General features: G+C 34.4%; 2 protein-coding genes across 5 annotated transcripts in view; one reads left to right on the top strand and one right to left on the bottom strand.

Moving 5' to 3' along the window:
* The window catches only part of LOC136036351 (T-complex protein 11-like protein 1), a 54,018-nt gene extending 53,491 nt beyond the window's left edge, over positions 1-527 (bottom strand). Inside the window, exon 1 of one of the 4 annotated variants that reach the window (XM_065718522.1) lies at positions 437-527. The gene's annotated coding sequence lies outside the window, so the exon portion shown is untranslated. Of the gene's footprint in view, positions 1-145; positions 299-388 lie in introns of those variants that run through there. The other 3 variants (XM_065718514.1, XM_065718537.1, XM_065718529.1) reach the window with 3 other exon arrangements.
* Positions 528-6,902: 6,375 nt separating this feature from the next.
* The window catches only part of LOC136036346 (mitogen-activated protein kinase kinase kinase 15-like), an 87,596-nt gene continuing 78,155 nt past the window's right edge, over positions 6,903-16,343 (top strand). The window contains exon 1 of the mRNA XM_065718500.1: positions 6,903-7,139. Within this exon, the coding sequence (XP_065574572.1) occupies positions 6,954-7,139 (186 nt within the window). The 5' untranslated portion in view covers positions 6,903-6,953. The remainder of the gene's footprint in view (positions 7,140-16,343) is intronic.

Raw genomic sequence — 16,343 nt, 5'->3', positions numbered from 1 at the left:
TGTTGTATTAGAATTTCTTAGCAGCCCATTCCATCAATACATCCAAAGAGTTGATTGTGACTTGATGAAGTAACCATGGAGAACAAAGTGGGATGCTACCAATTTAAATCATTGCAACCAATCATCACCAATGTCACATGATTACCTTAGTTACTTGAGAATGTCATAGGCTATAAGGTAATGTCAAGAGGCTAGTCAGTAAGGCTTATCAGAAAGTTGACCAATCTGGAGTAATCACAGGAAACTTATCCCACATGTTCAGTAGTCAAACAAGCTCAGTGCTGCTATTTTCATAGATTAAAATCACCTATAGGCCTACTTAATACTTACCTATACAATAATATTACCTATTACAATACAATTACCTATTACAATAATATTACCTCACCTATACAATACTTAAAAAATCACCTGAAGGAATGAGAGAATTATTCACCCTTAATTCACTGTTTAGGATTTTTCACGTGCAGTAATTTTGAAAACGCAACAAAAAATTATCATGTTTCTCATTCAAAATTATTCTGCCGACAAAAATGCTTAAATAATTATTAATTAAAATAGGCTAAATAACACTAACCAATTGCTTGTTATTCCTAAAGTTAATAAAAAAATATTTTTATTTTTCAAATGATGTCGATGACGTGAAAACAATAGTGAACTCTTGGTTATTGGAGTCGGCGGCAAGTTTTTGTGAAGACTTTACTTTAAAATTAAATGATAGGTATGATAAATCTTTGAAAAAACTTGGTAGGTATGTCAAAAATTGAGTAAAGCAGGCACTTTCCCAAAGTAAATTATTTGTTTTGAAGTAATATTTCGTTGTGTACTTATGTTCAAACACGCCTTACTTAAATAAACGTCTCGTAGCTCTATTCCCTCGACTTGTTTCTGACTGTGTCAGGTGACTCTGACTCCTCATTTTGAAGCTTCCTAATTTTGTGCTTCAGTAAACAGGGACAAAAAAAGTTTGGTAATGGCCATTGGGGATATTTGAGAGCCAGGCCACGGGCTGGACTGGCCAGGCGGACTACTTAGGGATTACTTTTTTATTATAAAGAGAGTTCCCCCAATAAACGGAGACTTTCCCCCAAATACAGTGAAACAAATTTTCCAGTTTTTCAAAAAAAAACTGTTATTAAAAAAAAAAACAGTTTTTTAAAATAAAGTAAAAAAATGTTAATTTTTTTTAACAAAGCACTTTGTATGGAAAAGGTTGTCATGCGAACTTTAGAAAGATCTCATTCGACTGGAAATTGAAGCTCTAGTTCTCTATTTTAGAGTCGGTAGTGATCACAGGGTAGCCAGCCTCCCCCTCCTCACACACACTCTTTTTCTGCAATATGTATCTGATAAAAATATTTTTTTTTAGTTATTTTTTTCGAAATTGTCCAAACATTAAATAATTATGCCTCCAAAGTCAACCTACCCCTGGGTATTTGGGGTAAATCTATTTTTATTTTTCCATATTGATTATTTGCTTGTTAAGGTTTGATCAAGTTGCACCAAATTAGAAAACGATATCGCTATAACCTATTATATGTCTAGTTAATTTTTCGTATTTATTTTTTAACAAGGAAGGTTGTAGAAAAAACTTTTTTTTTCATAGAAGAAGTTGTCGAAATAACTTTGAAATTAGCTCATTCGAATAAAAACCAAAAGTTCTAGCTCCCTATTTTAGGTTCAAAAGTGATCGAAGGTAAACAGCCCCCAAAGTTTTTTTTTACTAAATTAGGCCCACTACTCCATTATTTCTAAAGTTGAAACATTGTATATTTGCCAAATTAGTTCTATTCCCTCAACTGGGAATGAAAGATTAAACTAAAAAATAAGTTTTTTTTTACCTAAAGCAAGGAGCGACATTAAAACTTAAAACAAACAGAAATTATTCCGTATAAGAAAGGGGCTGTCCCTTCCTCAACGCCTCACTCTTTACGCTAAATTTTTTCTTTGTTTTAAAAAGTAGAGTTGTGAGTGAGAATCAAACCTAAGCGTAAAGAGCGGTGCGTTGAGGAGGGGAGAGTTCCTTTCTTATACGGAATAATTTCTGTTCGTTTTAAGTTTTAATGTTGCTCCTTACTTTCAGCTAGAAAAAACTATTTTTTATTTGATTTCTGAATGTTTTTCAATTATTGTAGGTTTTGCCTTTGGCTTACCGTAAATGAAGAATTAAAACGAAATTTGATTATTATTTTTTCCTTTTTTTGGTTTAATGGCTTTCTCAAAGTTTTCATAAGACGATTTTGAGGAAAAAAGGATGGGGGAGGGGGCCTAGCCTCACTCCAAATTTCTTGTTACTTAAAAAGACCACAAAAACTTTAATTTTATTTACGAACAATTTTATTAGTAATAAATATACACAACTTACAAATTAGCTTACGTAACAAACTTCTATATTCGCATTTTTTATTGCGTTTATGAGGGGGTTTGCCCCCTCATCAATACCTCACTCTTTACACTAAAGTTTGAATTTTTTTCCAATTCTTTAAGACCCCTGAATCACAAAGGCGGTATAATTAGAATAAATAGTTCTTTTGAAATTACTTAAAATACTTCAGCGTAAAGAGCAAGGTATTGAGGAGGGGATAAACCCCCCTCATACACGTAATAATTTCTGCTCATTTTAAGTCTTAATGTTGCTCCTTACAAAGGAGCAGCAAAATGGCTATCTCAGAATTTTGATTCGGCAACTTTGGGAAATAAATGAGCTTGGGAGGGGGCTTAGTTGCCCCTGATTTTTTGGTTACTTAAAAAGGGCACTAGAATAATTTTCATTAAAATGATCCCTTTTGTGAAATTCTAGGACCAATGGGTCGATACGATCATCCCCTGAAAAAAAAACAGAAAGAAAAACAAATAAACACGCATCCGTAATCTTTCTTCTGGCAAAAAATGCAAAATTCCACATTTTAGTGGATAGGAGCTTGAAGCCTCTACAAAAGGGTTCTCTGACACGCTGAATCTGATGGTGTGATTTTCACGCAAATCCCTTGATATTAATGTTTTTTCCTCCATTTCATTAGGATTCTTTGACTTTTAGAGGATGTTTCCCCTTTTTTTGAAAATTAGGCAAATTTTCTCAGGCTAGTAACTTTTGATGGGTAAAACTAAACTTGATGAAACTTATATATTTCAAATCAGCGTAAAAATCTAATTCCTTTGATGAGCCGGATCGCTCCTTACAACAGTTCGTTACCACAAACTGTTCGATATGTAGAGTGACCCTTCATTTTAAAGCTCTCTCTTACATGTTTCAACAATCATTGAAAGAAATAAAAGCCCTCCATTCCATTTTGACTCTAAAGTAGGAAGTAAAGCTTCCAATTTTCAGTCGAATGAGCTTATTCTAAAGTTCTTACAAGAGCTCTTTCCATACAAAGAATGTTGGTACAAAGATGAACAAATTTGTATAATTTATTTTTTGATTGAAACTAGCTATTTGTTCTAAGAATCTCAAAACTTCATTCAGATAGATTTGAAGGAAAAAGTCCATGGGTGGGACATAAAGCCTTAGAATAAAAAGGAGTCCTGGTCTGCTAACCCACAGCCTTGCCCGTGGTTCTCAAATATCCCCATGTGCTATGACCCAGCCTTTTATTTTCTGTCTTTGATTGCTGAAATGCAGGAAAGAGCTTCAAACGAAGAGTCATGTGACACATTAATGGCCCAGTTCAGTGAATAGAGCTAATGCTGTCTTCCTAATGTAGAGGCAAGCTTAAGAACTTAATGTTTTTTTGTGCTCTTTTCAAATATAGCATGATTATTAATTATTGAAAACTTGTCTTTGTACAAATAAAGGAGCACTGCAAGGAGAAAAACAAATATGACAAGGTAAATATAGATTAAGGAGTTGGCTCCAAGAACGTCTTGAAATCTCGTGGTTGTGTTTCTCCGTGGGCTTAGCAACAGCTATAGTAGGATCTGCTATGTTAAGACTGTTGATAAGTTTTTCAACCTGAATCTGATGGTGTGATTTTCATTAATATTCTATGACTTTCAGAGGATGTTTCCCCGCTTTTTTCGAAAATAAGGCAAATTTTCCCTGGCTCGTAACTTTTGATGGGTAAAAATAAACTGGATGAAACTTAGATATTTCAAATCAGCGTAAAATAATCCCCGTGGTTCTCAAATATCCCCATTTGCCATGAACCAAACTTTTATTTTCTGTCCCTTGTTGCTGAAATGCAGGAGAGAGCTTTAAACGGAGAGTCACCTGACACATTTATGGCCCAGTTGAGTGAAGGGAACCCGTCTATGTACAAATGGCGGAGCACTGCAAAGAGAAAAAAAACAACTATGACACGGTCACGATAGATTAAGAAGTTGGCTCCAAGCATGTCTTGAAGTCTTGTGGTTGTGTTTCTCCTTAGGTTTAACAACAGCTATAATAGGATCTGCTATGCGAACACGGTTGATGAGTTTTGAATTGCGTGTCCAAAGTCTTTATCTCAGTAGGTATTTTGCGAAACGCAAAAAAGTGGGGTGGATTTTCATTTTATCAACATTAGCAAGATTCTCCCAGAAGGGTGCATTGTGGAGGATGTGGAGGGTAGCAATAGTGTTGTACAGCATTGCGAGATAGTGGTGATTGAAACGAAACTTAGCAGAGACTATGGAAGCATTAGTAGCTGCTATTCGGCGTTTGATGATTTCTGTTAGGAGATGGCGAGCATGAGAAATGGTATTTCCAATGGAAATACCAAGATAAACGATTTGGTCAGACGGGCAGATTTTATAATTCCGACAACAATTTCTTTTGGAACTGGGCCTTTTCAGTTAAAAACATCAGAATTTGCAGCCGTAAATTCAAGACCAGATTTAAATATTCTGCCTGCTCTTTTTGGAAAGCTTCAGAAATTTTGTCCGAAGTTTGGCCAGTGTTAAAAATGTAATCAGCATAAGTGACTAAGGAAATATTGAGGCCAGAGAGAATGCAAGATATCTCACACTGGCCCTGAGCTTCGAGGACATAATTATTGAAATAACAATGGGAGGCGATTGCACCTTGCCTTATTCCTTTCTTAACTGGAATGGTTCCATCCAGTGGCCTTGCCATTTCATTTTGCTTAAGAGGAATCTTAAGACGAACTCGTAGCTTAGCATACATTTCTCTTTGAGATCTAAATAAAAAAAAACAAGTTTTTTCAATTGAAAGTAAGAAGCGACATTAAAACTTAAAACAAACAGAAATTACTCCATATATGAAAGTACATGAACACTTAGAACGAAATTTGCATATTTTTTCGGCTAAACTGCTTTTTCTTAGTTTTGATCGGACGATTTTGAAGAGGAATGGGGGAGGAGGCTTCGTTGCCCTTCAATATTTTGGTTACTTAAAAAGGCAACTCGAACTTTTAATTTTTTACGATTGCTTTTATTAATAAAAATATACGTTACTTCCGAATTAATTTTCGTAATGAACTTCTATATTCAGGTATTTTTATTACGTATATGAGAGAGAGAGAGAGAGAGAGAGAGAGAGAGAGAGAGAGAGAGAGAGAGAGAGAGAGAGAGAGAGAAAGAGAGAGAGAGAGAGAGAGAGGCTTCGGCTTCGTCAGAAGATTAAAAGTCACCAAGTTCGAAAAAGTAGATGGCGCCACCGCATACAGGGGTGAAGAAAGGTCAAATAAAGTATCTTTCCTGTATTTAATTTGCATATTGATGGCACAGAAAACTGTCAGGATAGCCACTGCTTTAACTGGTGACGCCATTGACGAACCAGCACACATATATTGGACACATGTATTGGGCCCCCTCTTTAGTACCTTGCTCTTCACACTAAAGCTTAAATTTTGTCCCAATTCTTTACGAATGAACCCTGAATCACAAAGGCCGTAGAAGAAATAGTTGAAATTACTAAAAACACTTTAGCGTAAAGGACAGGTATTTAGGAGGAGATGAACCTCTCATATGCGTAATAATTTCTGTTCGTTTTGTTTTAATGCTGCTCCTTACTTTCGGTTGAAAAAAAGCTTTTTCGTATTTATATTTTCATTGTTTTTTGTTTTAAATAATATTAGAAATTCCTGCTCCCCTTCATGAAAATTCTCTTCTCCCATTACAAATTCCTCCATGGAAAGATCCTCCCATGTAACTCCTTCCCCTCTACCCCCTCCCTACTCAATAAAAAATTCACTGAAAACGTCAGTTCACTTCCCAATAACCATTACTATCTGTAAACGCTGGTCAAAGTTTGTAACTTGTAGCCTTTCCGCCGGGGACTGTGAGGGAATAAGTCGTCCCCAAAGACATGGTTATTAGGTTTTTCGACTATACTGAACAAAATGGCTATCTCAGAATTTTGACCCGTTGACTTTGGGAAAAAATGAGCATGGGAGGGGGTCTAGGTGCCCCCCAATAGTTTTAGTCGCTTAAAAAAACTTGCTCAGTCAGTCCTATGCCTATTATCTTCAACTTATTATATATTCATACCTACAAATATTATGCTACTATGGGAAGGCAACCAATAGTAGATACATTAACTAGCTAGAGGTTGTTTAGCCTGAAAAGCCCGTTTTCCACACTAATTCCACGAGAAAAAAGGTCAAATTGCATCCAAAACAACTCAATTTGTATTGATGTATGGTCATATATGCTGCCGAAGCAAAGAAGAGGTCCAATTCATTAAAATTTAGAATAGAGAGGGGTTTTTTCAAATTTTTTAATTAAGATACGAAAATGGTACCTCTTAAAATTTGGAGGGGGAACTTTAAACAAGATTACTTAAAAGCATATTTTTCAAAATACACACGCAATGACCGCCTCATCCTTTCGAAGTTCCGTTCTTGATAGCGAAATAAAGGCATCTTGCCTTGAAAAGACACTTTCCTATCAAAAATTTCGACTGAAGAATTTTGATGTTACGAATTTTTCGGTCTAGCGATAAGTCTGTCTTTAGAGAAAGCGAACTATTCAAAACTAGGAATTTCTGGAAATGGATAGTTTTATTTAATACAATGACTGACAGCTTTGGAAACAATAGTGAAAGTTCTAATCATGGTGGTCAGTCAAAACTAAAAATGGAAGTTGTTTGCGTTATTGATCTTCACCTAGCTGATGATTGCCTTCATAGTAGAAAAAAAGCATATGAAGCAATTAATCAGGCTTGTATCAGTGCCAATGCCAATTGTACTTATGTACAGGTAAATTCAATTTTGTTATTTGTTTGATGAAATACCACGGAACGTGTTTCTCTGGGTCAAATTATATTTGGATTACCACCTTCATTATACTAGGCCTACTTGAACCATTGGCACTTGAGTGGCTATTGAGTAGCCTATTAGGGCTTATTGAGAAGAAAGTATGGTAAAATTCTAGTTAATTGACTTCTTGCTATCTCGGAAAGTGTTTAGGTTAGGAAAATGAAACTTTCAGGGATGGGTCTACAGGCAAAAGTATGTCCCAGGAAGGTATTTTAAGGTACTTACCTCCACTCCTTCTCCCTCTAGAGGGCCCTGACCTTTGAAGACCTTTAAAAATATATGTGTTATAAAAGTGAAACCTTGGAAAATAGATCTTCTGCTTAATTGAAGTACAACAAAACTGTTTTCAGCTTCATAACTTTGCTCAATTCCATTTTATAAGGTTTTAAAGATATGCAAATACATTTCCTAAATTTTGAAAAAAGAACATTGACATGGCTCAAAATTCTACTCAAATAACAGGAATTGCATTTTCAGAACTATAGGCAGAGAAAAAGCAACTAGTAACTGAAAATTAAGGTAAAATCTTGTTTTGTCAAAATTTCAATAGGTATAGACCTGTCATGTAGGCAAATTTCAGGGCCCTCTAGAGGGAGAAGGAGTAGAGGGGGGTACTTCAAAATACCTTCCTGTACATACTTTAGCCTGCAGATTCATCCCTGAAAGTTTTATTTTCCTAACCTAAACCCTTTCCGAGATAGCAAGAAGTCAATTAACTAGAATTTTACCAGAAATATTTTAAGAAAACAGTTCTTACTTCATAAATATGCAGAAAAATTGTTGCTAAAACATATTGACTTCAGCTGCACTTTACTTTACTCCCCCCTAATTTGCAAATAGGCCTATGTAGCCCAAATTGTATTTTTCCAATACATTTTGCTAATGCATCTCTCTTGTTTCAACCTTTGTGCCCATAAATCAAATCAATTATATCAAAACAGGAACCAGAAAATTTTTTCACTTGGGGGAGAGGGGAGGGAAGTATAGCAGCACTGCATTCAAAATTTATACAGTGCTGTATTCAGTAGCTACAAATATTCTGCATTTTATGAAATAAGAATTGTGTCTTTCACATCATTTCTTCTCAATAGCCCCTAATCTAGACTACCATATGCTATAGGCCTAGGCCTACTTTTGGCAAATATTGGCCAAACTATTTCATTAAAATCTATATTGGTATCTATTTAGTTTAGCAGCTCTTCTGAAGCAAATACATTAATCAAACAGTTTGTGGTAACAAACTGTAGTAAGGATCAACCCGGCTCAATAGTAACCAAAACTCAAAAAAATTGAATTTTGATATCAATAGCTACATCAAAAGAATTGCATTTTAATGCTGATTTTAAATATATAAGTTTCATCAAGTTTAGTCTTACCCATCAAAAGTCACAAGCCTGAGAAAATTTGCCTTATTTAAGAAAATAGGGGGAAACACCCCCTAAAAGTTGTAGGATCTTAACGAAAATGACACCATCAGATTCAGTGTATCAGCGAACCCTTCTGTAGAAGCTTCAAGCTCCTATCTACAAAAATGTGGAATTTTGTATTTTTTGCCAGAAGACAAATCATGGGTGCATGTTTATTTGTTTGTTTTTTCTTTTCCCCAGGGGTCATTGTATCTACCAAGTGGTCCTAGAATGTCGCAAGAGGGCTCATTCTAACGGAAATGAAAAGTTCTAGTGCCCTTTTTAAGTGACCAAGAAAATTGGGGGGCATCTAGGCCCCCTCCCATGCTCATTTTTCTCCCAAAGTCAATGGATCAAAATTTTGAGATAGCCATTTTGTTCAACATAGTCAAAAACCATAATAACTATGTCTTTGGGAATGACTTACTCCCCCACAGTCCCTGGGGGAGGGGCTGCAAGTTACAAACTTTGACCAGTGCTTACATATAATAATGGTTATTGGGAAATGTACAGTCGTTTTCAGGGGATTTTTTTTTGGTTTTGGGGGTGGGGTTGAGGGGAGGGGGCTATGTGGGAGGATCTTTCCTTGGAGAAATATGTCATGGGGGAACAGAAATTCAATGAAAAGGGTGCAGGATTTTCTAAAATTACTATAAAAAAAATGGAAAAATTCTTTCAATTGAAAGTAAGTAGTACCATTGAAACTTAAAACGAACAGAGATTATTACGCATATGAGGGGTTCTAAAAATACTTTAGCATAAAGAGCGAGGTATTTAGGAGGAGATAAATACCTTGCTCTTTATGCTAAAGTATTTTTAGTAATTTCAACTATTTATTCTATGGCCTTTCTGATTCAGGGGTCATTCTTAAAGAATCGGCACAAAACTTACAATTTAGTGTAAAGAGCGAGGTATTAACAAGGGTACAAACCCCCTCATATACATAATAAAAATTTAAGAATGTAAAAGTTTGTTATGTAAGTTAATTCTTAAGTTACGTATATTTTTTACTAATAAAAAATTCGTTAAAAATTAAAATTTATAGTTGCCTTTTTGTGTAACCAAAAAATTGCATGGCAACTAGGCCTCCTTCCCCATCCCGTATTTCTCAAAATCGTCTGATCAGAACTAAGAGAAAGCCATTTAGCCAAAAAAGGAATTAAAATGTAAATTTCATTTTAATAATTTATGTGTGGAGAGCCAAAATCAAACATGCATAAATTCAAAAACATTCAGAAATTACATAAAAAAACTAGTTTTTCTAACTGAAAGTAAGGAGCAACATTAAAACTTAAAACAAACAGAAATTACTCCATATATGAAATGGGTTGTCCCCTCTGCAATCCTTCGCTCTTTACACTAAAGTTTGACTCTTTACCACAATTCTGCTTTTTAAGACAATTAAAAGCTTTAGCATAAAGAGCAAGGGATTGCAGAGGGGACAACCCATTTCATATATGGAGTAATTTCTGTTTGTTTAAGTTTTATTGTCACTCCTTACTTTCAGTTAGAAAAACTAGTTTTTTTTTATGTAATACTGGAAGGAATAATTTTAGATAAGTTGGATTTTGTCTAGCCTAGGTTTATCTAAAAAGTAGTCAAGGAAGTTGAATAAAATTCTCAAGAATGCATCTAGAGCCTCAATGATGCCATTAGATATATTTTGAATAGTAAATCTAAACTTCTTTATACAATCTAGCTAGGAAGAATGTGAATATATCATTTAAGTGTCTTTTTTCATACTCATTCCAAATGTAATAATTACTTCACAGACAAATTTTTTTTGAGTCCTTAAAGGGTCTTAAAACAGCCCATAATAACCAAAAGTTCAAAAATATATTTCTGAAAAAATATTTAGTAGGAAATATTTGTCATTAGTTGCTTGTTTGGGGATGATAATTATGATTATTACTAGCCTAATCTTAATAGTATAATATTATTTTGAAAAAAATTTCAAGATGGCATCATAGCAAAATAAAAATTACATTATTAGAATCAATCACATTTAATGATCAGGAAAATAGCATTTTTTCATAGTTATCACCAATCTGTTTTAGTTTTTGTTCAGCCTTCTTTTTTTGTTGGTATTTTTACTTTGGTAGCACTGAACATCACAGGGAGTTTTGTAAGGAGTTATTTAAAAGCTAATTTTTATATGTAATTAGTTTTAGCTAATTTGTAACTTTGCATCATAGTCTAAAAGCTATAATAAGTTACCTTTTTGGCTCTATTAAAGGCACAAAATGGGATCTGTCCCAGGATCAATGATTATGTTTAGAAAGAGCACAAAAATAAACTTGAAGGGATGTATCAATGAAAATATATCAAAAAGTATAAATTTGTGTTTAAGACTACCCTAATTTCTTTACCTTCCCAAAGGAACTAATCTTTGATGACCTTTTACAATCTTTGTGTTGTAAAATCAAAACCTTGATCAGTAGCTGTATGTTCTTTTTATGGTCAAAGGTATATTTCTGACAATTCTCTCCCCCCCCCCACAGATAATCCCAAGTAGCCTATATCCTTAAGTTATATAGGCTATCAAACTATACAAAACAATGAAATTCATGTTCAATAATTTTGAGTAAATTTATATTAGTCACATTATAATGGTTTCTTCCTTAATTATTTACGTTTTCAACTTTTTTAAAATACTGAAATGTTTTTACCCAATATCAAATACAATACTCAGACAAAACTAGGTAACTTTGAGTGTATCCAGCATAACCAGCTCTGCAAGGGATCAAAGACTAGAAACAACAATAAAGACATATATTAGCATGGCTATATATGGATCAATCAGAATGGGGTGGTGTTTTCTAAGCGTGATTACTATTATGTTGAAACGAAGCATAGAATAAGGAATCTAATGGTGCTATTTTTATTTCATCACCTTAAATCACACTTGCCAGCAATAAGGGTAAATCCTGTGAATGCTGGTCACTGATGATGATAATTCGACTCATTAGGTCCATTTCATATTATGAGCTAAGGTTTCTTGCACCAGTCTTTGTCAACTGCAGACTTGAAGACTTCAACAATGGGCAACATTATAGCATTCTGACCAAGCTAGTTCTGTAGACTGACTACAGGGTTAGAATAGAATTTGTTTTGCAGCCTAGTGTTAGTATGGTTTTGATAAAGCTTCAAGGGAAGACCTATAGTACTTGGTGAACTGACTATCAGGAACAGGCTGGGGATCACACTCCTGTCACATACTATCTTGTATGTCATCATTTCTCTCATATTTATGTATGGTCAGGGGATCTAGTCAAGATATAGGATATACAGAGAGTCAGTATATGCAGGACCATCAGAAGGGAGGGGGTTCCTTATTACACATGTAACTTAATCATAGAAAATAGTTTTCAATTACAATCTAAAAACACCCTCTTCTGTTTCAGCATGTCTTGTTCTGAAGTGCTCTCAGTCTTTATATTTAGCAAATCTATTTCTTAAATTTAAGGAAAAGTCTTTATATGGCTGAAAATCCTGCTGACATAACAGGAAATGCAGTTCAAAACTAGAGCCACTGAAAAAGAGACTAAAAACCAAAAATTAAAATAAAAGATTTTTTAATATTTAGATAGGTATAGACCTTTTGTCTATACAATCTTCTATGTCCTAGAAATAGGGGAAGCACAAAGACAGTAGCTTGATAGCACCTTCTGAGGCATGTTTTAGGCACTGGATTCATTCCTGAAAGTTTTATTTATCTAGCTCACCTGCTTTCAAGGATAACTAGAAATAAGTCTTAGTGAAATTCCAATTCTAAATTAGTACTTTTAGAAAAGTGAAGGCTGCTTCTTTAACAATGTACCCTTTCTCCCTACTGGTACTAGATGTAAGGGTTTTACTGACAAGCTGGAAAACAGGCTTAGTTTTCTATAGTGTATTTATATTATCTATAAGTAGCAGAAGCTGCCAGACCATTACTTCCCATAGTGTAGGAATTGATTTGACTTTAAAAGTAAAAAGCTTGATGGCAGAGTTTTTCTGGTTGTGGTTTTAATGCTAAACTCAAAATATTACACCCATGAATTAGTAAAACTTTTAATTTTTCTTTTTTCTTCATTTTTAAGTCATGAACTCTAAAAAATAAATATTATTTCTGAAAACAATCCAAAATGATTTGTGGACCTTTTATTAATGCCACTTTATCAATTAAAACTGATTAAAGTATGACAGTGGTAGCACAGTTGATTTTTCAGTTGTTATTGCTATATTACCTGCTTATTCAGTTGTTGTTGTTTGCAAGTTCCTGTTAAATGTTCAACAGCCAGCTTTTCTTTTTGCAATTGGTACTTTTTTGCCAATAACACATAATTTCTCAGAAATAAATGTCTGCATGCCTAGGATATATATTTCTCCATTGTTTTCCTTACTTGATTTGCCACATTTCTTTGTTAACAGGTATTTTTATTCTTAACCTATCAATAGCACCATTTCATTGCAAAAAAGAATTGAGGCCAGCTAGATAGATACATATTCTTTTTTTTTAACAAATTAAAAATTTGGATAAAAAATGTAAGGAAATGATAAAATCTGATTAGTAGAAACTTGCTGCATATTATAAAGTATAAAATTCATTTTTGATGGATTTTTCTTGTAGTTTTTTTTTTTTGTAATTAGCCTGGGCCTGAATCTGGCACCATTAGGGAAGAGGTGGTGTAGAGAACATTGTTGTGGTAGCAACCATCTGTGATGGGTTGTAGAAGCTCAGTATATTGGACAATCATGTGCCATTCAACTCACTTTTTGTGATTCTACCTCTCCTGCATTTTGGAGTAAATGTAGACTATGAAATTTGCATCTTCACATAATCAAATTTCAATAGATCTAGTCACTGATCAGGTTGTCACGGGGGTCACACATCCATGTGTCACCATCAATGTTTGGTATCACCAAAATATGCAAATTGCAGGAATGATAATGTATCTTGCAGTTTCAAGTGTTGTTTGCTCGGAGATGCTAAAGTCAAAAAGATACCAAACTTGACTGTTTATGTCTCTTATCTAAGTCTCAGTGTATTTTTCATAATAATTCTCTTAAGCTTCAGTGTATATGCTGTCTGTCTTGATTTATTTCAAAGATTTTTTGCTGGTGTAGGTGTTGTCAAATTTAATTCATCATGATTGCAAGTGCTATGCAGTTTTACAACTGATTCCAGAGGCTTTGTTCCATTGATGAGTGTCTTCTTGAGCTTCAAAATAACTCACTAGACATTTTTATTATTCTAAGTAATTTTGGTTGGTCAAGATTCAAGAAATACTTTAAATCTTCTTTCTTGGCAATTCTTCAATATGTCAATGAATTAAAGGGGCTTATTAGACATAATGGCAATTTCATGGTCCTATAACTTAATGTTCTGGGTTTTTGGTCATCAATTGAACAGTTGACACTAATAGTTGGTGATTGACTGCCTGCTGCTATTTGACTATATGAAATCTTTCTGAATAATGATTATGAAATTCTGCTAGATACAAAAAGATATAGGATGGACTGTCTCAATTGGTAGAGGAAAGCAAAAGGTGGTCTTGCGTTGTATATGTGTAATGGCCTTCCAGATACTGCCAGGGGTGGTCTGTCAAGGAATCATGATGGGATCTCTGAATCCCTGTTATTTACATTAGATCTCAAGGTAAGGACCTTATGATTGGTAATATGTACTGATCTTCAAGTGGATCCTTGTCATTGTCTCTTTAGATCTTTGATAGGCTTTTGGAGACAATATAAACTCATCTGCAATAGCTTATAATAATTTAAAGACTTATGCTTAACTCGTTTGATCTTGCATTTCCTATAATAGTGCATTTTCTAGCAGCTCAGCTCACAGGCGGAATCTTCCAAGAGATTGCATGTCAACACATATTTCTGTGACTATAGTTTTCTTGACAAACAATATTTTCTCCCATTTTAATTTGATGCAGAGTTTTGGGATAGTTAATTACCTTTTGGACTATTTTGCCTGTTTTGGTCTTGGCTGCATTTAAATATGGTCAAAATTAACAAACCCCTCTTAGATCCTGTTTGATTGATACTCTGTGGGACATATTTGAAACAGGTAAGGATTTTTGCTCACAGTTGGACTGCTCTTATGAACCTGTCTAAACTTATATTGTTGATGTGTGTGCCATACTCATTTTTGGTTCCAGTTCTAAAAGATGTATGCCCTTGAATCAGTGGATGGTCCCCGGCCTCTTCAGAAATTGGGTGTGAAAAAGAAAAGTTTGGTTGAAAATCCTATACGTCAACAAAGTGCAGCTACTGCACTCAAGTGCAGCATCAAGCACAGCTACTGCACTCAAGTGCAGGATCAAGCACAGCTACTGCTTGCCTTCAACATTTTAAAAAGCATAGGAATTTTATGAATATTTGGTTCAGAAGGGTAAATCCTTTATTGTTTTCAGGAATTTCTGAATTGCAGAAAAAATCATTTGGAAAACTTGTCTAAAGATTAATTTTCTCCTTGAACCTTCACTTTCATCGCACTGTTGAGCCTTTTTTTCATCGCACTGTTTAATGGTTGATGGCCTGGTTGTTCAGGGTGAACTTAATTTTCAAGAAGCATTTACCTCTTATTTTGCTAAAGTTGAGAAAACAAATGTCTCTTCAGGAAGGCTACCTCTTCCTAAACCTGTTTTTATATCATATTTTTCTCCAGCTTGAAGTTGATGGTCCTGGATCCAGTTTTTAAGGTTGAGATAAGTAGGATTATTAATGGATTAAATGATTCATCATTGTCTGGTCCTGAATGTATACCCATCAAGGTAGGAAGGTTCATTCGCCCTTCAATTCATTTGTCCTGTGACAAAACTTGTAAATCTGTTTTGTTTTTTTTTGTAAATGGGACTTTTCCTTGTTCACTTGAGGGAGCTCAACTGACAGTTTTATATAAACGCAAATCTGAGAGTGATCTGGCTAATTATCAGCTATTATCATATTTTTTACTGCATTTATTGAATAATCTTAATTGTGTGTGCTTGTCTGTCTACTTTCCTTTTTGAAGTAAAGGAATTTTGTTCATGATTTTCAGTTAGACTTCAAAGCAAAGTATTCAACTAAGCATGCTTACGCTACTCTTTTGATTTTTGTGTATTTCACCCTTAAGTCCTGTTACTAAATATTTAGATGTCTTAAAAGCTTTTGACTCCTTAACCAGGCATAAAAAGCTCCTAAGCTGCCAGTAGAAGAATTCGATAGAATTTCAAAAGTTGCCAACAGTTTAGCAGCACAACTTGTGTTTTGACAGCTTTTCTTCAAGCAAAAAGTATTTTTATATGTAAAACGGTATTTTCAAACAAAATCTGCCAACAAAATCTGAAAACTGGCAAGTAGCATTGCTACTTTGCTACCCCACTTTTTGCATGGTGGTCCTTAACCCACAAAATCCTACTCTTTAAATTATCTAGTTACAGTATAAGAGAGAATGTTAGTTCTTGTATTGATTCCTATTTGTCTGGATGGGTTATTTCCATATCTTCTTTCTACTCACTGTCTCACCTTAAGTTTGGGTTCCAACAGAGCTAAAATCTATGGCTAGTTCCATTGTTAATTTAAGCTATTTATTTTATTTTTATAGTTACAAGCCCAAAACAAACGGTTTATTGTCATCTATATCACCTTAAATGTTTTTATGCCTGCAAATGTAAATCTCTATCAGCTGGTAATAAAGCGCCAGGTGCCTTGGTTGAAATCAGTACCCTTGTTACTGCTGTCAAAATGGAGCCTTAGATCT

The sequence above is a fragment of the Artemia franciscana genome, chromosome 2 (genome assembly GCF_032884065.1).
Source record: "Artemia franciscana chromosome 2, ASM3288406v1, whole genome shotgun sequence".
Lineage (NCBI taxonomy): Eukaryota > Metazoa > Arthropoda > Branchiopoda > Anostraca > Artemiidae > Artemia > Artemia franciscana.
The sequence above is the reverse complement of the archived record's forward strand: the minus strand, read 5'-3'. Positions and strand labels throughout refer to the sequence as shown.